At 44.6% G+C, this 24140-nt stretch overlaps 1 protein-coding gene across 2 annotated transcripts in view; it reads left to right on the plus strand.

The window, feature by feature from the left end:
• Positions 1-2707: 2707 nt before the first annotated feature.
• The window catches only part of LOC147905418 (receptor-like serine/threonine-protein kinase At1g78530), a 47447-nt gene continuing 26014 nt past the window's right edge, over positions 2708-24140 (plus strand). For both annotated transcript variants that reach the window (XM_087380795.1, XM_087380801.1), the window contains exons 1-9: positions 2708-2936; positions 3118-3253; positions 5196-5267; positions 5390-5461; positions 5566-5637; positions 5802-5873; positions 15129-15200; positions 15620-15691; positions 20493-20599. In XM_087380795.1, coding sequence (XP_087236921.1) covers positions 2855-2936; positions 3118-3253; positions 5196-5267; positions 5390-5461; positions 5566-5637; positions 5802-5873; positions 15129-15200; positions 15620-15691; positions 20493-20599 — 757 coding nt within the window. In that variant the 5' untranslated portion in view covers positions 2708-2854. The remainder of the gene's footprint in view (positions 2937-3117; positions 3254-5195; positions 5268-5389; positions 5462-5565; positions 5638-5801; positions 5874-15128; positions 15201-15619; positions 15692-20492; positions 20600-24140) is intronic.

Here is a 24140-nt window from a genome sequence, read left to right on the forward strand (position 1 = left end):
ATAGCAACTTCTTTCAAGGCACTACCGGGGTTATCAAAGAATTGCTTCTTTCAAGCACTGGCAAAGAGAACTCAACTTGGCGGTGAGCTCAATCGAGTAGAACATTCGACAATTGACAATACTAATAGGTTGAACACTAGGTCTTGGGCTACAAGGCAACTGAATGATCAAACGTTAGAGTTGGCATTGCAAGTAGCCTTTGGTATGATGACTTTGATTAACGGACTCATAGAGATTGGGAGCCTATGAGAACTATTGGGTACCCTAGCTCCCCCTTAACCCAAGCCTAGGAATTTTCCCCTTTGCATGGGGATGCATGTTTGAGACCATTAAGGGTGCCATGAGTTTTTGCTAGTAGATTTTGAGCTTTAAATGGAGTGATCTTATGACACATAGGTGGTTCTTAGAATTTGTGGTATTGTGTAGGGAAGGCAATCGGTGCCTGATGTGTGTTGTAGACTTTGATCTTCCATGCAATTTGATGAAAGAGCCTCTAACTAACATCAACAGTTCTTCAATGCTCGTTTGAGCTTTGCATTGCTAGACATCCAGCCATGGCAGTGTCGTGGGAAATCCCTCTTAACATGCTAGGACCTAGAAGTATGAGCTCTTGTGGGATAATTTGGGACTTGGGTCCCCTGATTTTGAAGGCTTTACCTGGAATCTTGGATTGAGGCATGCAAAAAAGATGGTGATGGAAGCTATACTATCCATCTCAAGTTGGCGAAAAATGAATTTGAGTCGTTAGATTGAGCCCCTTTCATAATGGTAAATTGAGGGGTAATTGTGGGCCCTACTCACACAAGCTTGCTAAATGGCACACAACCTATCTCCATCGAACCTATAATCAACATTTGATGGCTGAAAATCTACTCAAGTCCACCTTTCACCTCCAGGTAAACATGGCTTGTCGAATCCGCCGCTTCACCATTTGCCTCTTGTTGACCCTTTTTACCCGCTCGGTGATGAAGGGTGTCCTCTAGTTGATCCCTACTTCGTCAATGGCAAGGTTTAGCGGAGCCTAGAATTGCCATCATGTAATCTTTAACCACTGATTTTCAAAACCCACCAACCGACGCCTGTGCCAAACAAGCACCCTTAGATCCAATTCAATCGAATGGCGTGTGCGTTTCGACTGTCTCCAACCTTAGATCTGGGTTCCATCCAACGGTCTGTCCATGCCTAGAGAACAGTGGTACCCGTCGTAGAGCACCCTTCGTGTCTCACAAATGTGCACCAATGGCAACGAGCCACATGTCGTGCACTTTAAATCTACCAATCATGCAATCCAGGTGTGAATGGACTTGAATTCCAATTGAGGGATGCGCTGCCTTGCTGCTGCCATTGATGGCCGAAAATTGACACCGGTTGCCACTGTGGGTCAAAAACCGGGGCATCAAGCTCATGACCTCTGGTTAGTTGGTGGTGGGCCCAGTTTCCTCCTGGGAATTGGCGATTCTCTCTAGATTCGAGAGTTGCTCCATCTTAGAATTGTGTTGCCAGTTGGAGCTCCCATCCAAGCATGGAGTGGCTATGGAAGCCACGATCCGCTCCACATTTCCTCTTTGGCAATGGCCGTGCTCTTCAATGTGAAGATCAGGTCGAGGATCGCGATCTGTAGCTGCCGGGTGTGAGTTCTTGCACTAGCTGAGTCGGGAGGTTGCACATCTAAAAGTATGATGGGGAAGAAACTGCCAGCCTTCCACATTCTGCTACATTTTAGAGACTCGAGATTCGAGATCAACTTGGTTGCGTGGCAGCAATTACGCAAAGATTGATGAGGCTGCAGCATGAGCGTAATGAATCGCTGATGACAAGAGCCAAGTGGACCATAAACTTTGTGCTTTTTCTTGATGCTCATCTCGACAAGGCTGTCGAATTGATAATCAGAGATCCGCGAATGTTTTGTGATGCTTTGAGCCACTAACTGCGGATCAATCGTTATCAAAAGCGGACTCCGGAGGCACGCTGCTGCAGCAAAATCTGCATCTCACAGCCAGCATTATCTAGTTTTTCCGAGATCGCGTGACTAGCTCGAGCGACTCGCGAGTGTAGAATATGGCGAGGCGACCTGTGAGAGCTTGGACTTGGAAGTTGGAGAGTGGAGACGAATTGATACAGTCAGAGATTGCAGCCGTGAATTGGATACGCAGGAGAGGGATGATAATAAGAGCGATAAATCCGAAGAGCGTTAGATACAAAATCATACGATGACAATGACACACGATATACACAAGCAGTGGATCGTCGTCGTACGAGGCTGTGAGCGATCGACGGGACGCGAATCACGCGATGAATCAATGATGGGTGATGATGGGAGGAGCACGTAGGCGAAGGAAGCATCATCAGCTGGAGCCAGGGAGCGTGAGTGATGATGAGATGATGGATACGGATTCCGGAAAATGAATCGTGCTGCCCAGTGCCCTCGTCTGGAGTTACAACTCTTACGTATTCAGTTGTTGTCCTCCCCAGTTTGTCGCCACTCCTCTCTACAAGTTCTCAACATGCCATCCACGCTCGCATATCTCTATTGCAGTAACTGCTCGTGACTGCTACCTCACCGACCACTTCCTCAGTGCTCACGTTGCATGTACGCTCTGCAGTTTCTGCTCTCAGTCTGCCTCGCCTCTCATCAGCTCGTGAATCGCTTCCTTTCCCTTCCTCCCTCCTCTCAGTCAACCCCTTCTTTTCATCCCTGCCTCTTCCCCAGCATCATCATCCACCCCACCTCTTTCCAGAAACGAATCCCCCTCCCGTGTCCCCCTATTCCCACTACTCTCTACCCAAATCAGCTAACCTGTTTTTCTGCTTGCGACTTCCTGCAACTCTTTGTCTAAGCTCCTCCCTGCATGAAATGGCCCATTTCGCGCTGCTTTTCGTTGCCTGTTTGTTTACCTTGCTCAGCTCACCTTCGGCCGAAGCATTATCGCAGGAAGGTACGGTGTGCTCCTATAAACTACATGCATTTTATTGTTCTTGCACTGTGACATAATGGCTGCTGGAATCTCTCTCGATACAAGTAAAATTGAATTCATGCGTCTTTCCTGAGTAGTGTCCCTAGACGAAAGGAAAGAGGACATGTGGACCTCAACATCGCATTGGTTTCATTTTAATCAGGAGCGAGCTTACTGGCCTTCAAAGCAGCGGTGATTGACAGTCGAGCGGTTTTAGCTGACTGGAATCCGTCAGACACATTTCCGTGCAACTGGACAGGCATTTGGTGCGACGCTCGGTCAAAAAAAGTAGTTTCGATGTAAGTTGTTACGCTGACGCGCCTGCGCCCTTTTCGTATCGCTTCTGGCATGTTCGTTGGAGCGATTCCAGTTTCCTTTTGAACTGTTCATTAGGAATGTGACCACTGATGACCAGATAGATCACGTTTTTCCCCTCTGATCAGGTTTAAGCCAACAGAAGTAATGCGGAGTGAATTCTAGAGGGGCCGACAACTTGGTTCATCATCTTTTGCATTGGGCATGGGGTACTGTAGAATCTCTAATTTTTCCCACGTTTCTTACACCGCCACAGTTAGCAAATTTAGGGTAGTGTTGTTTTTGCCTCATCATCTACCTTCTTGAATAGGGTATTTAGGTTATCGAACGATGAAAACATGTCTATACGTTCTGCAGATCCAAGTTAAATCGGCATGGCCTTCCTGTTAGATTAAATGCGTTGGTTAGAGACGTGAAAAACTCCTTGTATGATCAGATATGTATTCTAGAGTTAATCATCTGAACCTGGATGCGTGCACTCTTTAATACCTCCGCCGACGTGTCTGTTGTGCTCAGGCTTGGGATTGAACGGGAGGTTGTCATTGTGAATTAAAGTTCAAGGTGAGGTGTCTGCCAAGTTCACCGTGCAGTGCTTGAATGTCATGTGGGACCCCTGCGGGACTTGTTTAAATCTTGATAGTCACCCTTTCAATTCCATTCTCATTCGTGGAGCTGATATATTTATGCATTAGCCTAGACTGGCATGGTCCAAGAGTACACACAATTGTTCTGGAGACTCTTCGTGCAGGATATACATGAATGGTTGCATTTTAGGGATTATACCTCACTTGGCATCTGATGTGAGAGCCTATGAGACTCAACCATCAAGCGAGATGCAAAGCCAAGGTTAAGTGCAAGCAAATTGAGGGCAGTGCATACGGAAGTCTGACAAGAAGCCCAAAATGCTTGAATGGCATACGATAGGAAGGTCACATCAGCTCTATTTCCAAGGTATCCAACAGTTAAAAGCAACAAAATACCTTGCTCCAAGCTGTACCAACAGCTGGACGCAAATTTTGCAGCAAAGGTAATGTTACACCAGAAAAATCAGGGATTAAAGGACATTCAAGAGCCATCATGGACACCAGGGAAAAGGCCAAGTTCATGCTTTAAATGTGGTAAGGAATTTATACTGGGATAGGGACAACGTGAAATTTTTTCATTTCTCATAGAACTGCTGCTTTTGCCTTGCCAACGGCGTTTGGTTAAGAAGAAGGATGGCTTGCATGTGCATTGATAACAGAGATCACAACAAGGTCACCATCAAAATAGGGTTTTAATCCCTAGGATTCACTTGTTGGATTAACTTGAGAGTTCTTCGTATTTCATGCAGATTGATCTAACATCAGGATACCACAAGATCAAGGTGAGCATGCATGATAAGCATAAGACAACCTTACATAAATCACCTTTGGGTTGACTAATGCACCAGCCACTGATGAAAAATATATTCCCACCAGCAGTTTTATGCGAAGCCCAGCCAATGCATCTTTATGGTAGAAGAGGTTGAATATGTTGAGCATATTATAGGCAAAACTAGAGTCAGCTAAGTTGAAGATCTAAAATTTTGCTTTGAAACTTGACTCATTCACTAGCGTTGAGATGTTTGGACTCTGTTTCATGGTCATTCATCGTAAAGGAGATGAGTGGGCAAAGGATTAGGGGCAGTTTTAAGGCAAGAGCATTGTTGATAGCTTTTGAAAGGAGAAAACTAGCTGATAAAGTGCTCAATTACCATGTATATGACCAGCAGATGTTGGTAATCCTGCATGCCTTCAAAGGTTGGCATCACAACCTAAATGGAGGCAAATAAGATGTGATACCATTCGCATGTCGTAAGTCGTTGGTAAATTGTTTTTTGAAGTGTATCTTACAGCTTTTACTGTAGATTCTCTAAAAGTCTTGTTCCCTATGGTAATTTTGCAGAGACCTTGCTGGTAGTAACTTAAGTGGAGTTCTTGCTCCAGATTTAGGAGGTCTAACGAAATTGCACAGACTGTAAGCCTAAGTCTATCCATAACTATCTTGATGTATTTTTTCTTTTTCTGATCTTCAAGATGGAAGTTGCCATCCTTGCGAATTGTAGGAGATATTGAAAATTTGCTCATCTGTTGCTCCAGGTATTTACAGTATAATAACTTTCATGGAAATGTACCACAAGAGTTGGCAAATTGTACACGCATGAGAATCCTGTAAGAGAGTGCATTTGATCAATGTAACTGATTTGAATCTGGTGTATCATTTTTTTGCAAATATCTGCATCCTTTCCGGGGCTGAGTTGACAGTTTTTGCACAGGAGTCTTCATCATAACAACTTGAGTGGTAGTCTACCTTCTCAATTTGGGAGCTATGGGCTTCTTCAAGCTCTGTAAGCATTATATCTCCATCTTGTGATAGAAACAGATGGACTAACTATAGTACATGCGATTATAAAATTACTTTTTGGTTCATCCATGCCCTAAATATTTTGTCACGGCTGCTTGCTTTTATGATAATAAATATGCGCATGAACTGATGGAGTGGCATTGACAGGTATTTGCAGAACAATGGCTTCACAGGATCTATACCATTGAATTTTGGCAATCTTCCATCTCTTATAACTTTGTAAGTAGCCCTCTTTTTAAGCTTCTATTTAATATTTCCTTTGAGTTTTGAGAGGGTACGTCGTAGAAACACGACACTACCATCAATTCAAGCGTTCTTTATGGCAGATGCTAATTGGCATTGGGAATGTACATTTTATTGGTGTAGTTTTAGTAGACTCTGATCCTGATAAGCTTGATAAATTTGATACAATTATCGATGATAAATTCAATGCTAGGGTGAACTGTCATTTAGATTCTCCAATGTTAAATGCATTCAGTTCAGTTTGCTTATACTTTGCTTTGTCATTCTGTTATTTAGGTCTGTGTTTAAAAGAAAAGCAAAAAGGAAAAATCCATCCTCTTTTAACAAGCAGCTGAGGTGATTTTGTCATGGGCATCCACAAGCCCGTGGCCATGCTAGCTGGTGCCAGCGCAGGCAGCCAGGTTAACTGCCACGCAGGCATCCATACAGCCATGCAGGCAGCCTTGCGCAGTCAGCAATCAGCACACAGTCAACAGGCAGTCAACCCCACATGATCGCAGGTCAAAAAGCACAGATTTGACTTTTAGTTAAAAGTCAACACGGCGAGTCCTTTGACCGGCTTGGTCAACGGTCGGCATTGACCAGCCAACCAAGGTCAATGGTCGGCGTTGACCAAGTCGGCCAGGCTGACCTAACAGCCTATAAAAGGGCAGCCTTTGGCCCTCATTCTTCATCCACTCCTCAGGCCTTCAAGCCTTAGAGCAGCAGAGCCCAGGCCTTGCCGCAGCAGACCAGCAGGGTAGCCTCAACCTCTTCAGGGATCTAGTGAGGATTCACCTCCTCTATGTAGTCTAGTCTTCTGGTTTTGTAGTGAGTTTCAGCCCCTTCATATAGTTGTATTCGGCCCTTTGGGCATTCATTATTCTGTTGTATATCTATTTCCTCTTCGGAGGTTTACTACATTCTCTCCCTCTGATTCTCTCACTCACATCCACAACATCACTTGGTGTATTGAGTGCATTATCTTGCAGTTGCAGTTAGTATTGAGCAGAAGAGAGAGTGAGGATAGTCTATCTTCCGCCACATTGGTATCAGAGCTTCAGTTTTCGTTCCAGAGATGGGGAGAGTCAGTCTAGGGGCAGCTCTATTGTTTTATGGTCCAACGGTTAGGACACCATGAGCACCAGTGAGCAATCCAACACAGGGGGAAGGGTTCAGTGCCTCAACCACCACCACCACCACCCCCACCCCCACCACGGAACCCCGCAGATTCTTCCATGTCTGCCATGATAGCCTTGTTGCAGGCTATGATGCAAATGCAACAACAGTCCGAGGCCCTCTTCGCGTATGACCCAGCTTCAAGAGATGCGGGAAGATCATGAGCAGGCCGTTAGAGAGCGAAAGGCTAGCTAGGAGGCAAAAGAAGAATGTGATTGGTCAGCTCAGATAGCAAAAGACGAACACGATCGAGAGGCTTGAGAAGCCAAGGAATTGTGGGACCATGAGGCTCAAGAGGCAAAGGAGCTCCGCAAACGTACTGCTCGAGAAGAGAAGGAAGAACGGGACCGGCAGCTTCTCATTTCTCTATGCTGATCAATAGGGGGAGAAACGGAGAGACTTACACCTCCAGCCAAGCCTTCCTTTTTGGGGAAACTCAACTTCACATGGTATGATGTTAAGCAAGAACCCTCAGTGTTGACTTCGTGGCTTAATTAATTCGAAAGTTATTTTTCAGTGATGCCTACGAAGGACAATGAGTGGTGCATCCTAACATCCATGCACCTCATAGGTGAGGCGGTCACCTGGCGGCTCAAGTGGCAGAAGGACCACTATGATGCAGACGAGGAAACACCTCTTTACAACTGGATGGAATTCGTGAAAGATCTTCGATCATGGTTCCTGCCACCACAGTACCTAGACAGGCTCCAGAGTCAGCTCTACGAGCTACGATAGGGAGACACTGAGACGGCAAACCATTATGTGAATAAGTTCACTTAGGTGTCTATATAGTTGCAGCTAAAGGAGAGTCAAAAACTAAGCAAATTTTTCCATGGGCTTCGTACAGACATCCAATGGTATGTTAGAAGTTTGGGGCCATAGGATTATGAGTGTGCATACGAGCTTGCTTATAACTTTGAGCTCATGCACAAGGGCCAAGGTTCCAAGCACGTCAACAGTAAGAAGTCCCAAGATTCCATGCCAGGTGATGGTGGGAATGGGTAACGGAAGAAGAGCTGGATGGTGAAGGACAGCAATGGCTATGGCGAATACTTGGATACAGCTACACGAGCACTCTAGACAAAGGAGAACCGATGCTTCCATTGTCACGTGCCGATGCATCCATTGTCACGTGCTGGGCCATAATAAGAAAGATTGCTTGCATTACCAGAAGCTTCTAACAGGAGGAGTTGTGTCAAGTGGTTCAGCAACAGCTTCAACAACCTCAGTAGTCATTGAGGAGCTTGATGAACAGTAGACTATAGGGACAGCCTCTAGTAGTCATCCAAGAGCTTGAAGCTCAGCAGAATGGGGAGCCTCGTCAGTTTGCCAATATGTTTCAGTTTTATGGATAGGTCGGTGGTGAGAAGGTCCTTATCTTGGCAGAGTTAGGCAACTTCGAGGACATCATCTCCACCAAAGTAGCTCAAAAGGCTCAGTTGCCTTAGGCAGTGCCGAGGACATCAGTTTTATGGATAGGTCAGTGGTCAGAAGGCCCTTATCTTGGCAAACTCAAGCAGTTTCGAGGACATCATATCTACCAAAGCCGCTCATAAGGCTCAGTTGCTTCTTATGCCAACAGAACCAATGAACTTGAATGGTGCATTTCCAAGGCAGGAGATAGAGAGCAACATGCAGGTAGCGTCAGCCCCTCTGAAGATCTTAGGGTGGGTACACAGTCGGCAGCTTAGGGTTGTACCTACTCAGGTAGCGGATGTCATCTTGGGAGCACGATGGTGGCACCAGTTCGAAGTCCGACCAAATTGTCAGTACCAAGGCTTGGATGTCAAAATCCCAGACCATGGGTCCAAGTTTATCTATTGGAGTAAGGGTGTTCCACCTCGACCTTTGATATTAGTCATTTAAGGGGTGCGAGACTGGTGCCATCGAGATAAAGTCGTATAGCAAGATACAGGATTACAGTAGCCAACACGGTTGCAACAAGACTAGGATGCCTCTGTGAAACCCAATATTCCTCCATTCCTCTCACCTGGACCGAGGAAAACCACATGAAGCATCATGCTGTAGCATTACCCACAACCAATATTCTTACCAGAAGCTAGCACTAGACCCGGGAATTCCGTTCCTATAGATCGGGCTTCATGAACTGAGAGATCACTTCCGGATTCATGAACGAGGCATTTAGATCAAGATTTATCATCCAGGTATATCACAGATAGTCACCTTTGTCAGCACGATGGGAAGCCCCCTGACAAAACATGTGTGCCTCAGGATCTATGGAGCACTCTAAGGTGGATGGAATCTATGTGGAAACATGATGAAGAGAGTGCTCATGACATGTACCTCAAGTCAATTAGGTTCCAAGATAGATTAGCTTGGACTCATAAAGAGAATCTTGAGATAGTGCAAAGTGCTTGATTGATATTACTTCAAATGAACCTCCCTTTTATAGGTGAGGGTACTTACATCCATATGCTTGCTCACATGTGGGATATCTCCTCCATGTCATGTGGCAGCTTGCCCTTTACTCATACCTTTGCCTTTAATCTATGGCACCACAACTCTCAACACCTCCCCTTGGTGCCATGATCCTTTGGCTACTGCAAGGTGGTCAGATGTGAGTTACGTTCCATCACCTTCCCTTAGTGCATGCATTGCTACTTAAGGTGGTCAAGTGTGGTTTACATGTCAATACCTCCCCTGGGTGCTTTCATAGCTACTTTCAGGTTTTACAAAATATAGGCAAGGTTGGCAAGGTTTTTGTTTCACAATACAGGTTGTTCCTGTCATTTTGCTCATGGCTTGATGATGACTCCACGTAGTTGAATTGCTGGTTCTTCAATCTGCATTCTTCTTCCTTGTGTAGCTTCCTGCATGATGCTTTGTTCTTCCATGTGCCTTGATGCTTTATGTGTGGATGCCATGCTTTCTGCTATGGTCATCTCATGCACTTGTGCTTTTGGCATGCTTTCTGCATTCATGCGTTGCTTTTTCATTTGTTGCAAAGGTCTTACCAATCGATTTCTTTCAATATTGGCAGTGTCTAATTGCATACAATGACTCTGACATGACAGGCGCGTGGAGCTCGAAAAGACGATCACTTTTCCTTTTTGGAGCGTGTCCAAATTCTTCTTGGATTGCAAGTTATGACTTGTCGAAGATTCTGTGAAGAAGAGAGCCTTTGATGATGTGGCACAAGGATTCACATGCTGAATTCCATACTGTGCTTAACAAGGGCCTCTGTGCCTAGGTGGCACTTAAACCCAAATAGGTTTACCCATGGTTACACAAATTTTACCATGGTCCAGTTGAACCTAACCATTAGCTTAACCAAGGTTCAACTTAACCCCACACTAATCCTACCTTATCTGCCATGTGTCATTTTTCTGTGAGACTTTGGAGAAGGAAGGTTTGAGGCGACGACGGCGACGATGCGGTCTGCTGATTGGAGAAGAGACGAGCTACGATGTGGCAATTTGTTGCGTAGCTCGTTTTTTGATTTTCCGCAGCTGTACAGCTAGGCAAGGCTTGCTGGGTCGACGGTCACGGAGCTGTAGATGCGTTGTTGCGTAGATGAAAGCACTCCGTGAGCTCGTGGCTGGCCTAGGAGCTTTGGAGTTTCTGTTGCAAGGAGAGTGCTCTTAGTGGTAGTGAAGGTCGTGGAGAAGCGATGGTGCACAGGCTAGACTTTTTGGAGTCCCGATGGCGGTTGCACGCTCTGTGCAGTAGTCGATTCGTAGAGCCGTTGGCAGAAGGGCCGACTGCATTGAGGCTTGAAGGAGCGTGGATTTGTAGGCTGTCGATGGAGGTTTGGAGTCGCTGACGAGGTTGTATATGAGCTGTGGGCGCTGTAGTTGGCTGAAGTAACTGCCTTTGTGAAGAGCGGTTCTTGGAGATGCTTGGGTAGTGTTGCTCATGGATGGCGTTCTGCGTTGCTTGTCGTGGTAATGCTCTAGTCTACCTTTGCTTTGCAGGAAGGCCGTTAGAAGGAGTTGTTGAATAGAAGCTTGGAGCTAGTTGGCGTAGGCTTTGTGAAGCAGAGAAAAGATGGCCATTGAGTTGTGTGGAGGCTTGGCCAGCTGGACAAATTGCTCGAAGGGCGCTTGGGACTGAAGCAGCTTGGTCGAGGTAGCAAAGCTCTCAACAAACTGAACAAACAGAGACTCTCTTTCTCACAAGCTCTCTCTAAGAAGAAGAAGAAGAAGAACTCCTTACTAATCTATCTCACAAGATAGATCTCTAAAAGGAACTCTCTCTCTCTCTCTCTCTCTCTCTCTCTCTCTCAAGGAATGACAAAAATATCTCAAAGCAATGAACGGAATCTTCATTCAATGGACGGAATCTTCATTCAATGGACGGAATTCTCTTAATCGAAAAACTAAAACTAACCTAGGAGAAAAAACATGAGCTCCTAAGACATGCCTACAACTAATCTAGGAATGGGAGCAATCCTAGTGAACTACTAATGAGCTAAACTAGGAGAGCTAAACCTATGCTCTAATACCATGACAAAACATGTGTGCCTCAAGATCTATGGAGCACTCTAAGGTGGATGGAACCTATGTGGAAACATGATGAAGAGAGTGCTCATGACATGTACCTCAAGTCAATTAGGTTCCAAGATAGATTAGCTTGGACTCATAAAGAGAATCTTGAGATAGTGCAAAGTGCTTGATTGATATTACTTCAAATGAACCTCCCTTTTATAGGTGAGGGTACTTACATCCATATGCTTGCTCACATGTGGGATATCTCCTCCATGCCATGTGGCAGCTTGCCCTTTACTCATACCTTTGCCTTTAATCTATGGCACCACAACTCTCAACACCCCCTTCACACCCTAGTTCGAGTTTCAATAGAAGGGGATGTCACAGGCATCCACAAGCCCGTGGCCATGCTAGCTACTGCCAACGCAAGCAGCTAGGTCCATTGCCATGTAGGCATCCGTACAGCCACGCAAGCAACCTTACACAGTCAGCAATCAGAGCACAGTCAACAGACAGTCAACACCACATCATCGTAGGTTAAAAAACACAAAGTTGACTTTTTGGTCGAAAGTAAACGTGTTGACTTTTTTCATCGACTTGGTCAACGATCGGCGTTGACCAGCCGACCAAGGTCACCGTTCGGCGTTGACCAAGTCGGCCAAGCTGACCTAACAACCTATAAAAGGGCAGCCTTTGGCCCTCATTCTTTATCCACTCCTCAGGCCTTCAAGCCTTCAGAGCAGCAGAGCCTAGGCCATCCCGCAGCAGACTAGCAATGTAGCCTCAACCTCTTCAGGGATCTAGTGAGGATTCAGGTAGTCTAGTCTTCCAGTTTTGCTGTGAGGGTTTCAGCCCCTTCATATACTTGTATTTAGTCGTTTGGGCATTCATTATTCAGTTGTATCTATTTCCTCTTCGGTGGTCCACCACATTCTCTCCCTCTGATTCTCTCACTCACATCCACAGCATCACTTTGTGTATTGAGTGCATTATCTTGCAGTTGCAGTTAGTCTTGAGTAGGAAAGAGGATAGTCTATCTCCCGCCATTGATATAAATGGTAAGCCTTGAGGGCAAATGAGTCCTTATTGCAAGAAGGTTTATACTTGCCTTTGAATGTCCTCGTGTTGCATGAGAGTAGTTCAATAGGATGCTTTATGTGATGGAAAGCTACATGGGATGGGGTTACTGTTGGCTTTTCTTCCTAAACTGGATGATCCTTAAGGGGATCATTCGTGAAGCAAATATGGCGATCTCAAAGGAGACATAATCATATTTGGGCCATTTATGGAAAATTAAGCTCAAGATCGTTTAACCAAGGAAGATATTTATTTGCTTGTATCTAGCTGACCATTGGAATTAGGCTTACCTAAACTCTAGCTGGGACAAGTTAGCTTTTGCCTATGTGGATGAATTGGATCTTGTTGGACCTGAACTCAAGGACAGCTTGCTTTTCTGTACTCGAGAGCATGCTAATGATGGCATCCACACCATCAAGCGGAGTTACAAGGAATTCAAAATAATCTGGATTCGCTTTAGTGTGTGCTCCAATTTTACCATCAATTGCTAAGCATAGACTATCTTTGTTGATGGATGTCCCTTGGCTTGGAACAATCACCCTTGATGGGCAGACTTGAAATTATGAGTGCTCCCATCATCAAGTAAGAAAAGGCAAGGCTGATTCTACCACATTTTAACAAATGATGCTTACCGCATTCAAGAGTATACCTTGGTTCTCCTAAAGTTTGGCTTTAAAAAAAGGGGATTGGCTTCCAACTGAAACCGCTTGTTCTTTTTGTCAGACGAGGTTTTTAGTTATAAGGCCTGAACCAGCACTTCTTGAGTTTCCTTTCTCTATGAAATTTCTGCATTCTTGGTATTTCTCCCCATTGTGTGCAATTTTTTACACAACCTTTTTTGTCACAGATATGGCAGTTTGATTAGAATCCTACCTGATTTTCCCCCATCTTATCTTTGTCATTTATAAAGAACTCAGTAAGGATGGCTCTTTGTTATGAAGCCTGCACGGGGACACCCCTCATGTTGGCCAAGGGTTTGCAAAGTGGGGGGTTTCTATCTTTGTGACTTTGACCTAATGGATGCTTAAGGTTTTCTACTTGGACTACAAGCCCCCCATATGGGACAGCTCTCCTGCTGCCCAAGTGGTTTTTAGCTATGGGAGTGTGGAGCTATGTGCTGCATTCCCCCCTGCCACACACACACACACACACACAAAGTGAGCATTGGAAGTGAAGGATAGAATCACTCTAACCTCACAACCTTTGCAGAATAGGAACAGCTCCGTCTCACTCACCCAATGATGCAGACCACACACTAGAATCTCACTCATAAGATAGAGTATAGACAGCATATATAAGAGAGAATTTGAGAGAGAAGCTCAAATGTATTCCTCCACCAAAATAGTGGGGAAGGCACAAGCTCTAGATGAGCACAAATGACCAGCAAAGGGCTGGATACCTAAAGCCTGAGAGAAACTCAAATGTATTCCTCCACCAAATAGTGGGCAAGGCACAAGCTCAAGATGAGCACCAATGACCAGCAAAGGGCTGGATACCTAAAGCCTGAGGTCACTCTTACTCTTCCTGTTCCACGCTGCCTACTGTAGGCTTCAGTAGTTGCTGTAGCTGAGGGAGAATGGAGGGAGGGAAGGGGGCTTTATAAAGGGGCAGCCAGCCCCTGTTGAGCAGGCCAACCAGCTGGTTGGTCCTGCTATATCTGAGCCGACTGGAAGAAGGCTGGCCGACCAGCCCCAGGGGTTGACCTTAAGTAGGGCCTCCCCTGGCTGCCACTTGCTGCATGTCCTGCAGCCCGTAGCTCCCCCCCCCCCCCCCCAAATGGTAGTCCCGGGGGCTCACAGGTGCGTGGCATTGACCTCCAACACACACACACACATGCACATCCACATGCATTGTAGGCAATCCCTACCACATGAACACCTTCATCCTTTATTACTCTTTCTTCTCACTAATCTTCGTGAAGGAGGAGGGATGTATTTGAATATTAACCTAACATCAGGATAAAAAAGATCCTAAAACGGTTTTTAACTACATGCATTTACAAGTTTTGGTATATTTATTGTCCGTCAGCAGCAAAACTAGCATTATAAGTTTGTCTGGGGCAACCACGTTGACTTTGGTGTTGCTAAATGGTTCATCTCTCTTTCCTATATGTGTGCAAGGGAGAGTAGAAGTTTTGTGCCCCCTTTCTCTATTCAAATAACCAGTCATTTGATGTGTGAAATGTAAAGGGAGAGGTCATTTAGTCTAGACTCTAGATGTTGAGGTTCATTAAAATTTCCAGTCTCATCTTTCACATATCTTTCAGTTGTAATTTTGTAGAGGTCAAATAAATCCATGCTTAAATCTGTTCCCATTTGTGGTCCTTTCCATGCTTTTTTTACATGCATGATAGCTTTCTTTTGCCATCGGGAAATTTCAAATTGGGTGACACTTGTACACATGTAGATCGTATTGTTTCTTTACCAATGCAAATGCTCCCTTGTTAATTTCCAGCACTTAAAGAGAAGGGTAACTCCACCCTTTGTGATTTGAATACAAACGACAGAAGACTAATAAAAATTTTCAACTTGAACTGGATGTGGATCAGGGATCTTTCTCACAACTTTCTTGCTGGTAGTATTCCCTCAGTCATTGGAAACTTGAGCAATTTGGTTTATCTGTAAGTATATTCCAGCATCAAATGACAATCCTTTGCAAGGTCACTTAGGATCATCAAATGACAATATTTTGCAAGGTCACTTAAGATTGTGTTCATTCCAATATATATAAAAAGATATTGAAGATACTGTTTTTGCTAGACAGTCTTTGGATCTTCATGAACTTATTATTTATGTAAACATACTAACATAATTCATATTTTTGTACCAAGTACGACTCTAGATTTCACTCCCATGACTGATTGACAATTACATCAAACAGCTGATTTACTTTATAGATGTTCAAAATGCATTCACGTCATGCCTCTTTGAATCTATGTATATGACCAATCATCCTGATGTTGAAGTAGTTTATTTACATTTTGAATCCATTTAAGACCTTCCATCTTCATTTTGTAATCAGCAAATGCAATGCATGCAGGAATTTATCGTACAATCAACTAGATGGAGCAGTTCCAACAAATGGAGCGTTTTCAAAGTTTGGAGCAGAATCGTAAGCTTGCTATGCCTTTTGTTATGTTATCTTTCGGGAAGCCTTCTTCTGTTAAATTTTCCATGATTATTTTGATTTGATTTTGATTACTTAATCTTCATATCCATACAGATTTACCAACTTTGTGTTTTGTTTCTTTTCCACAACTAAAATAACATACATAAAGGAGGGTTTGCTAAAAAGGGGAATCTTCACACTGAGCAAAATCCCCGCCACAAGGAAGTATTCTTATGCTTATGAAAGTGCAAAGAAGGCCATATTTCCTACAGCTGAGGTGTAATGAAGGGGGAAAAAGAGGCTAAATTAGCGTACTCTAGTGGGAATTAGAGGGATGGAGGGACTATATAAGTGCAGGGGCTTTTTGATGTGACATCTAATCTTATCCTTTCTCCTTCCTCCTCCTACACACCTACTCTCTCTCTCTCTCTCTCTCTCTCTCTCTCACACACACACACACACACACACACATACATTTTTTTGTGTGTGGAATCTTTAAGTCATATATTACAAAGAAGCTATCCCAGAAAGGGAGAGCTATAATACATCAAGAGAAAATCTCACTGTAGGACAAATATACATCATGATCAAAGACACGAGATTGCAGGCAATCAAAAAGCGATTGCTACAAAGAGTGTCTGAAGAAAGAGAAAATGGAAAAAACAGGATCACCAAAGACCCTATGGTTGCGATCCTTCCAGAGAGTCCAGAGTGCCCAGTACCGAATCCAAACAAAAAAGAAATCAAACTCCTGTCTAGGTGGATGTACTCCAAAAAGCCAGAAGAACTTGCCAAAAGCAAGCTGAGAAAACCGAGCTCTCAATATCTGCCCAGGGAAGTCCAAGAAAGAAGTCACGTGACCAAACTTCTTACATTTAAAACATGCACCTACTAACAAGCCCCACTTGAGCTTGTAAAAAGCACTGCCCCTATCCACCTGATTCACCGTAAGAGTGAGAGTCAGGAGTGGGATGATCAGTATCCCACAAAATGCAAAATCGGTTGGAGTCCCCATTTGGCCGCGGAGGGCACACCACCTTACCCAATGATGCTGCACTTTTGGGTAAGAGAGAAGCCAAGCACTGAGGGAAGTCAGCCACTTCCACCCATACTGGACAACAATGGCGAATTAAAGCTTGATAATCCTTGGTGGGCGACCAGGGCAAAACATGCACCATCTGCTGCCCATAAAACAAAGGGGAGTGTTCAAGGAGCATCTGTTTGTGTAGTTCATCTGTCATAATAACCTCAAAAAACCCCCGAGCAGCATGATGCACCTTTCGAACAAAACAACGACCCAAAGTCCTGGTGAGCCAATTTCCCACATCTGCTGCAACAGGCATGCGTCCTGGGAAAAATAAATAAATAGCATGCTTGGCGTAATCACGCACGGGATCAACGATGTCATCCACCTCCACCATGAGCCCAACAGTGGGAGTAGAGTCCTTCCAATCCCGGCGCGTGTCTTCAAAGCCCTCAGGCATAACATCAAAACCCAGTTGAGTCTAAAGAGAGGCGTGCATCGAGTCATCTTGACCCAAGTCCTGTTTCTACTTGTGCATGTATGCCTTGACTGTTTCCATGGGGAAAAGGAAGGAGTAAAAAGGGAGAAGCTGAAAGGGAAAAGGGAGCAATCGAGGCAGACAGCGGACAGGCAGGAGCGAATGGAACAGAGGTAATAAATAAAGAAACTGAATGGAAAGGCAGAGAAAAAGTACGGATGTTCGGCGGGAAGGAGTACTGAGGTACGGAAAACCTTGTACAGACAGAATGCCCTGTACGGAGGTACCTGTACGGACAGAAAACACTGTACTGCAGGCAGGTGTATAGATGTACGGAGAAATCGGTACAGATGTACGGAAAAGGACATAAAAAGCTGCAATGTGGGCTAGAGTACGGATGTACGAAAAACCTTGTACGGATATACAGAAGAGCCTGTACGAAAAATTCTGTACGGACGGTAGACCCTGTACGGAACAGAGGTACAGAACAAGCAAAAAAAAGAACAGGAAGATGGTGAAGGATCTGTACAGAAAAGGTAGGAGAAAGGGGAAGCTAAAAGAAAAGGGAAAAGAGGCTCCAAAAGGTCGGCTAGCAGCAGCGAGCAAGCTGGAGAGGCTGTATGGACCTCAGGGCAGCAGCAGAAGGCAGGTCGGGGTCACCAATGAAGGCCAAGGGCTGGAGACGCCATAGCTGGGGCTCTCACACACACACCACCCACCTCTCTCTCTCTCTCTCTCTCTCACTCACTCACACACACACACACTTTTTTTTTTTTGGTAAATCTACACACACACACACACACACACATCTCCTTCCTTCTCCCCCTTTCTTTCTCTACCTTGCCTCATCCAATCGCCTTTCTCTAATCTGCCCCCTACCCCCTTTTTTACATTGGTATCAGTGCATCGCTCTTGGTACTTGCACTGCATTTTTCCCTCGCCACATTTAAAACTGCAGTTGAGCTCCACCCAAGTTGCCTCGCTGACCATTGCACATTGCTCTACGTCAACCTGCTGCAAGTTCGTGAAAACATATGTGCAACCGACCAAACGCGGTTGCTACACAATGAGCTGCTTCTACACACTGGTGCCTGATTACCAAACAAACTGGTTCTGAACTAGCTGAACCACTGCTTCCCCATGAGCTAGATTTGCCTAGTTAACTGGTACGTGTGTGGAGGTTTGAGGTCCTAGTCAAGGAAGAAGCCCTTGCTACTGACTCTGCACCGAACATGGAAACAGCAACCTCGTTGATTGCTTGCCGACCAGCCCGTTGAGTTTTGCCTGTCGATCGCCTGTCATTGCTGGTCGTCGCCTTCCTATGAAAAGATTTAGTTATTAGGTTAGTTAATCATAGTTGATTAGGTTAGTAGGTCTAGTTATGTTAGTTAAATTCGGCTAGGTTTAGTTAGGCTAGTTGGGTTACTTTACTAGGATTAGACTTGGGTTGGGTTAAACTAACTAGGGTGACTCAAGTGCCCTAACAATCTTAGCAATCTTAGGGTAGTGTCCTAGGTGACAAGACCCCACCCCACCCAAAAAAAAGGAAAGACACAACCCTTTTTTAGGGCCTTCCGTAGCACCTTTTCCATTTTGTAGCCTCCTCATTGAGCTCTCTCTCAAACCTCTCCATCGACATTTCCTGTGTTTTGCACACAACATTTTTACAGGCCTTTTTCAGGGCCATTCACAGCCTTGTTTGGACTCATTTGGGCTCCATTTTGCAACCTCTTCATTGACCTTTCGTTTGAGCCTCTCCATCGACATTTCATGTGTTTTGCACACAGTATCATGTGCTTCTATTTGTCTCAGGATGTGATTGGATGAAATCCATGGGGGTGTTTAGTATTGACATGAATGCCATGATTCTCTGCTTTGCACGTAAGCACAAAGGTGTATTGCAAGGCTTGACAGCCCCAAAAGCGCATATCATTTAAGTAAGATAGTTGGCTGCCATTTATGCATTGAATGTGTCATTGACTCATATAGGTTGCATTCCCCAGGTGGAGGAGGATATGGAAATACAGTAGCTGCTCTCAGATTTTGCTGATATATTTGCTGATATGCCACTCATAGCACTTCTCCCTTTCCTCCTCAGTGCTGCTTGTGAAATGGTTCATACCGCATGTACATTGATTACAGGGATCTCAACAAGGCTACTATAAAAAAAGATTTAAATTCAAACAAAAGCTCATTGAGCATGTCAAACAAGTGCGGAAAATTTAAGGTTGTGTTGGCTTTACGCAAAAACCAGAAAATGTGCTTTTATGGTAGAAGAAGTTGAATACTTGGAAGAGCATCTGCTAGGGAGTCGTGTGAGTATTTGATATTTGTAAGCTTTCTTGATTGAATACATTTTGACTTGTGTGGTCTACGAATTGGAATTCTCTTTCTCTTTACTTTCTCTGCTACTATCCGATTATTGCATGCAAGTATATTCTCCATTTTCCAATAATTTTGAGGCAAAAATCTATGGGAAGGGATTGTTGTAATGAAGGGGGGGAAAGGTGCTACATTAGAGTACTCTAGTGAAATTAGAGGGAAATGTGGAAGGACTATATAAGTGCACATCCACCAATCATGTAGGGACTTTGTGATGTAAATTCAATCTATTCTATCTCCTTTTTCCTCCTATGTGCCTACTCTCTCTCTCTCTCTCTCTCTCTCTCTCTCTCTCTTCCCTACCTCTGTCTCTCCGACCCCATCTCCTTCCTTCTCCCCCCCTCTGTCTCTCCCTTCTGCTTTCCACCCTATCGTCTTTTTCTACATAAGGCTTCATCCCTACCTACTCTATGATTGCATTACACACATAACGATCTGTGTGCTAAGTTGTTTAAAAGATTGCTCTTATCTTCCACTAATTTGGCACTTTATTGTAAGAGTGGGACCATAGCAAGGGACACAACTATCTGCTATGTGATGAATTGGGACCCTAAAAATTGTTGAATTTTCATGAATTTGAAAGGGTGTTTGTTTTGTTTGGGAGGTTATGAATGTGGATAGAGTATATCTAAGTTCCATGAGTAAATTAAGATATCATTGGATCAAGGCAAGGAACATGCTTTTGCATAGCTTTAGATGAGATACATAGAAAAATAATGGGTTCTAGCTATGTTTCTTATTTTTATTACCTCATTTTACATCTCACTAGATTCTTATTACTAGTCTTGGCTACGATGTGGATTGATCTTATGCTTAGCTTTTGTATATTACATAGTAGTATTTAATATGTTAGCTCCTTAGATAAGGAAGTGTCAATTGACTTTCGTGGCATTGTTTTGACTACTTCTCTTGATGTATAGGTTCTTGGGAAATCTTCAATTGTGTGGGAGTCATGGCTTTCTTCCTTGTCAACCTCCTCCTATGGATACAAGGGCATTACCCCTGAATTTTCCAGCTAGAGTGCAAGGTTGAGCCCTTTGAAACTTGCGTCTTTCTCTATTCGAGTTTCAGTTCTTATTCCATGAAGCAAAATAAGTTGGATATCTATAGACGTGAAGAAGGATATATTTTTGCAGCCTAAAGAAGGGAATTAATTTTTTGAGTTTGTTTTATAGGGGGAGAGTGAGAAAGGAATTTGTATCTTGTTTGTGAAAGGCCACGAGTGTGTGTGTGTGTGTGTGTGTGTGTGAGAGAGAGAGAGAGAGAGAGAGAGAGAGAGAGAGTTGTAATAACATCTTTGGAAGGCCTCACGGGTCTATGAGACAAAATACAATCAAGAATCTACCCCACTATGTCTTGGGGCCAACTCAAAGGCATAGAAGTCGTTGACGTGTCACTGTGCTCGATTTGTCTCCTGTGGCACTATCACCTCCTGCTGTGTGATATGCTACCGTAAGGTCTCTCTTTGTCGCTGCATCTCCATCAAATAGAGGACACTACAGACCTGGTCAGGGAAGTGGATCAGTTGGGACAGTGGCCCAAACTCATGTCTCTCCTGAAAGAGAGAGTGGTATTGTCTTCGGATCTCATAGTAGGCGGATAGGAAGTGCTCTTCTGTTTCCACCTCTACCAGTGTGCAAAACTTGCAAAGCCACTACTCTCTAGACTCATGAGGATGCGGTAGCTCCATGTTGGCACAATGGTGTTGCTACGCCAAGCAATGGGGAAGCTGTGGCATACTGCATACTTGAACATCTGTGCCAAGATCAGAGCTAAAATCTCATGCCTATGTGCAAAGTGTAGTAGAATGTTATCTCCAGAACCTAGCTTGTCCCAAAGCTCGCTGTCCTCTCTCTCTCTCTCTCTCTCTCTCTCTCTCTCTCTCTCTATTGATTAGTAAGTCTTGGCCAATGGTCTGACCAATTGTGAGGGTGTGGTACTTTCCGATGTCCATGGGATCCCCTACTTTGTGTGTTGGCACAAATGGTGTTGGTACTCCAAGCTGGGGGGAAGTCGTGGCATATAGCATACTTGAACATTTGCACTTTAAGTTGGGCCAAGACCTTCTGTCCATGTGCAAAATGCCTATTCCGCAACGCCTCATGGTCCTGGGCTCTTCGGTTGTGGAGCCAACTCAGTGCAGCTCACACATTTTTTGTAGTGAACAAGATGGATGTGGCGGGCTTGCACAAAGAGGACATATTAGGTGGTGCATGGATCAGAGACCTCGAAGAGGGATTCCGCATGTGTGTGCTAGATATCCGGATTTATGATGGGATAGGTGAATTTCCCTCTAGAGAATCCCCCATGCAACAGTTGGGTCACCTCCTTGAAAAGATTGAATCACCTCATCATAGTTCCTAGGAGTTTTGGAAACGGGGAAACAAAAACAGGCAGGAAACGGTGTTTTTTTGTTTCGGCCACCCAAAGAAACGGAGTTTCGGATTTTAAGGTTAATAAAAAATATAATATATATATATATAATTATTATCAATACATATGTCATACAACAAGGCCTGAGAGGACAATAAGGAGGAGAGGAGAGGGCAAGGGCTGAGGAGAGCAAGGAGAAGAGGGCAAGGGCTGAGGAGAGCAAGGAGGAGAGGAGAGGAGAGCAAGGAGAGGTTGGAGAGGAGAGCAAGGGGGAGAGGAGATGGCAAGGAGGAGAAGAGAGGAGAGCAAGGAGGAGAGGCTGGAGAGGAGACCAAGGAGGGGTAGCGGGCTGAAAGGAGGGCTGTAGAATGAAAGGAGAGCAAGAGGAGAGGCTGGACAGGGACATGAAAAACTGCCTTACCCTCCAAGGGAGTTCTTACTTGATGGTTGAGGCGGGTGTGTGAGCTCAACCCCGGAGGCACTGCAAACCAAAAAAAAAACTGCCCTATCCAAAACACCGTTTCAGGTTTCAGAAATGGCGAACCGTTTCGGGTGCCCTAAAACGGCGTTTGTGGGCATTATGCACCTCATCCATTCTATTCGAGATCAAACCCTTCCTCTAAGGTGTGTGAGACGACGTGAGGTTTGTTGTGCCTCGGGCGTCGTCAGATGTCCCAAAGCTCGCTCTCGTATGAGGTGAGATCTCATCTCTTTGCACTCATCATCAAACCATGGGTTCTGTGGCATCTTCCTAGTAGGGGAAACCATGGGTTCTGTGGCATCTTCCTAGTAGGAGGGCATGTTGCGGATTGAGTCATGGGTATTGACCTGGGGTGGCATCTTAAACCACTGATACAAGAGTGTCCAAGGCATGGGCGAGGTGTGACTATAATGCGTGCAATGTTGTTCCATAAACATCATGTTTCTCAAGCAAGATGGGCAATTATGCCTCCTCTCAAGCAATCATTCATGATGGACTTGATCTCCATTGGCCAAGTTGCTATGGGTGGCGCTGTTCATGATTTGTCTCACAAAATACCTTGCCACACGTACATTAGAACAAAAACAGCAAATGATCTATTCCCAAACATAACATGGACCAAATATTTCACCCTAAAGGCCCTAGCCCAAGGAATCTCTCTCCTTCAAAACCCTTTCACCTGAAGCCACCCTTGGTTTAATGCAAAGTGCTCAACCTTCTCACAACAACACAGTTGATGCACGTCTGATGCATGGATCTTTATCAAGATCTCATTTGGGCGTCTTTATTCACAATAGGTTCCCTCATTTTTTTTTTCCTCCAAAGTTTTATGCATTCTCTTGGATTGCAAGTTGTTTACCGGATCATTTGATTCATAGTACTTAAGTACAACCCCTGTTGCTAGGTTGGTCTTCAGGCTTAATGTTTGTGCACATGCCCTTGAACTTTGCGAGCAACAACCCTTCCTTGAGGAGTGAAACATAAGTTCCACTATCATAATGCTTCATTCCCAGCACCCTCTCCTTAAGACATTCAAGGTTGGCTCTTCTACTCGACATGCTTTCTCCATTCCTCCATTCCATGAGGCTAGATTTTATGGAGAGGCATCCTTCCTCTCCATTGTAGCAGGGTCCAATTTGGCATACTGCCATGAGTCATATCAGGAAGAAGCAATGGTGTTACGCTCTAGCCGAGGTAGCATGACCTCGGAAGAATCAGTCGACATTTCCCTTAAAGGATCTATCTCTGTAAAATATATGTTTGCGCTTCATGTAAATGATCGGGAGGGATTTAATGTCAAGGTCCTAGGTGAGGGTTGATAGCACCAGACTAGGTGGATCTAAGGCTAAGGGCCTAATGCAAAGAATGTGCCTAGGGGCAAAGGATTTAATGCATCCCAAGAGAGGGGTGAAATGTTGCATTAGGAAGGCCCTATATGGATGACATGTGGCATCTAGATCCATCTAGGGAGATGGGGCTTGTTGAAGCTTGAGAGAGAAGAGAGTGTGGTTTTTCACGTATGTTTTGATTGGTAATTCTCTGTTTTGCTTGAAAGCTTCAACAAGGTTGGCTGGGTGGACGAACTCCGGTGCTGCTCCCGTGATCTGTAGTAGGAATAGTTGTATGTTGTGTGACATTTGGTATCAGAGCAGGTTGAGTGAGCAAGGGACGGGAGACGTTTGTGAAGGGCCTGCGAGGGGACTTGGATCCCTGT

The sequence above is a fragment of the Dipteris shenzhenensis genome, chromosome 1 (assembly GCF_047967505.1).
Source record: "Dipteris shenzhenensis isolate YYH24624 ecotype China chromosome 1, Dip_SZ_1.0, whole genome shotgun sequence".
NCBI lineage: Eukaryota > Viridiplantae > Streptophyta > Polypodiopsida > Gleicheniales > Dipteridaceae > Dipteris > Dipteris shenzhenensis.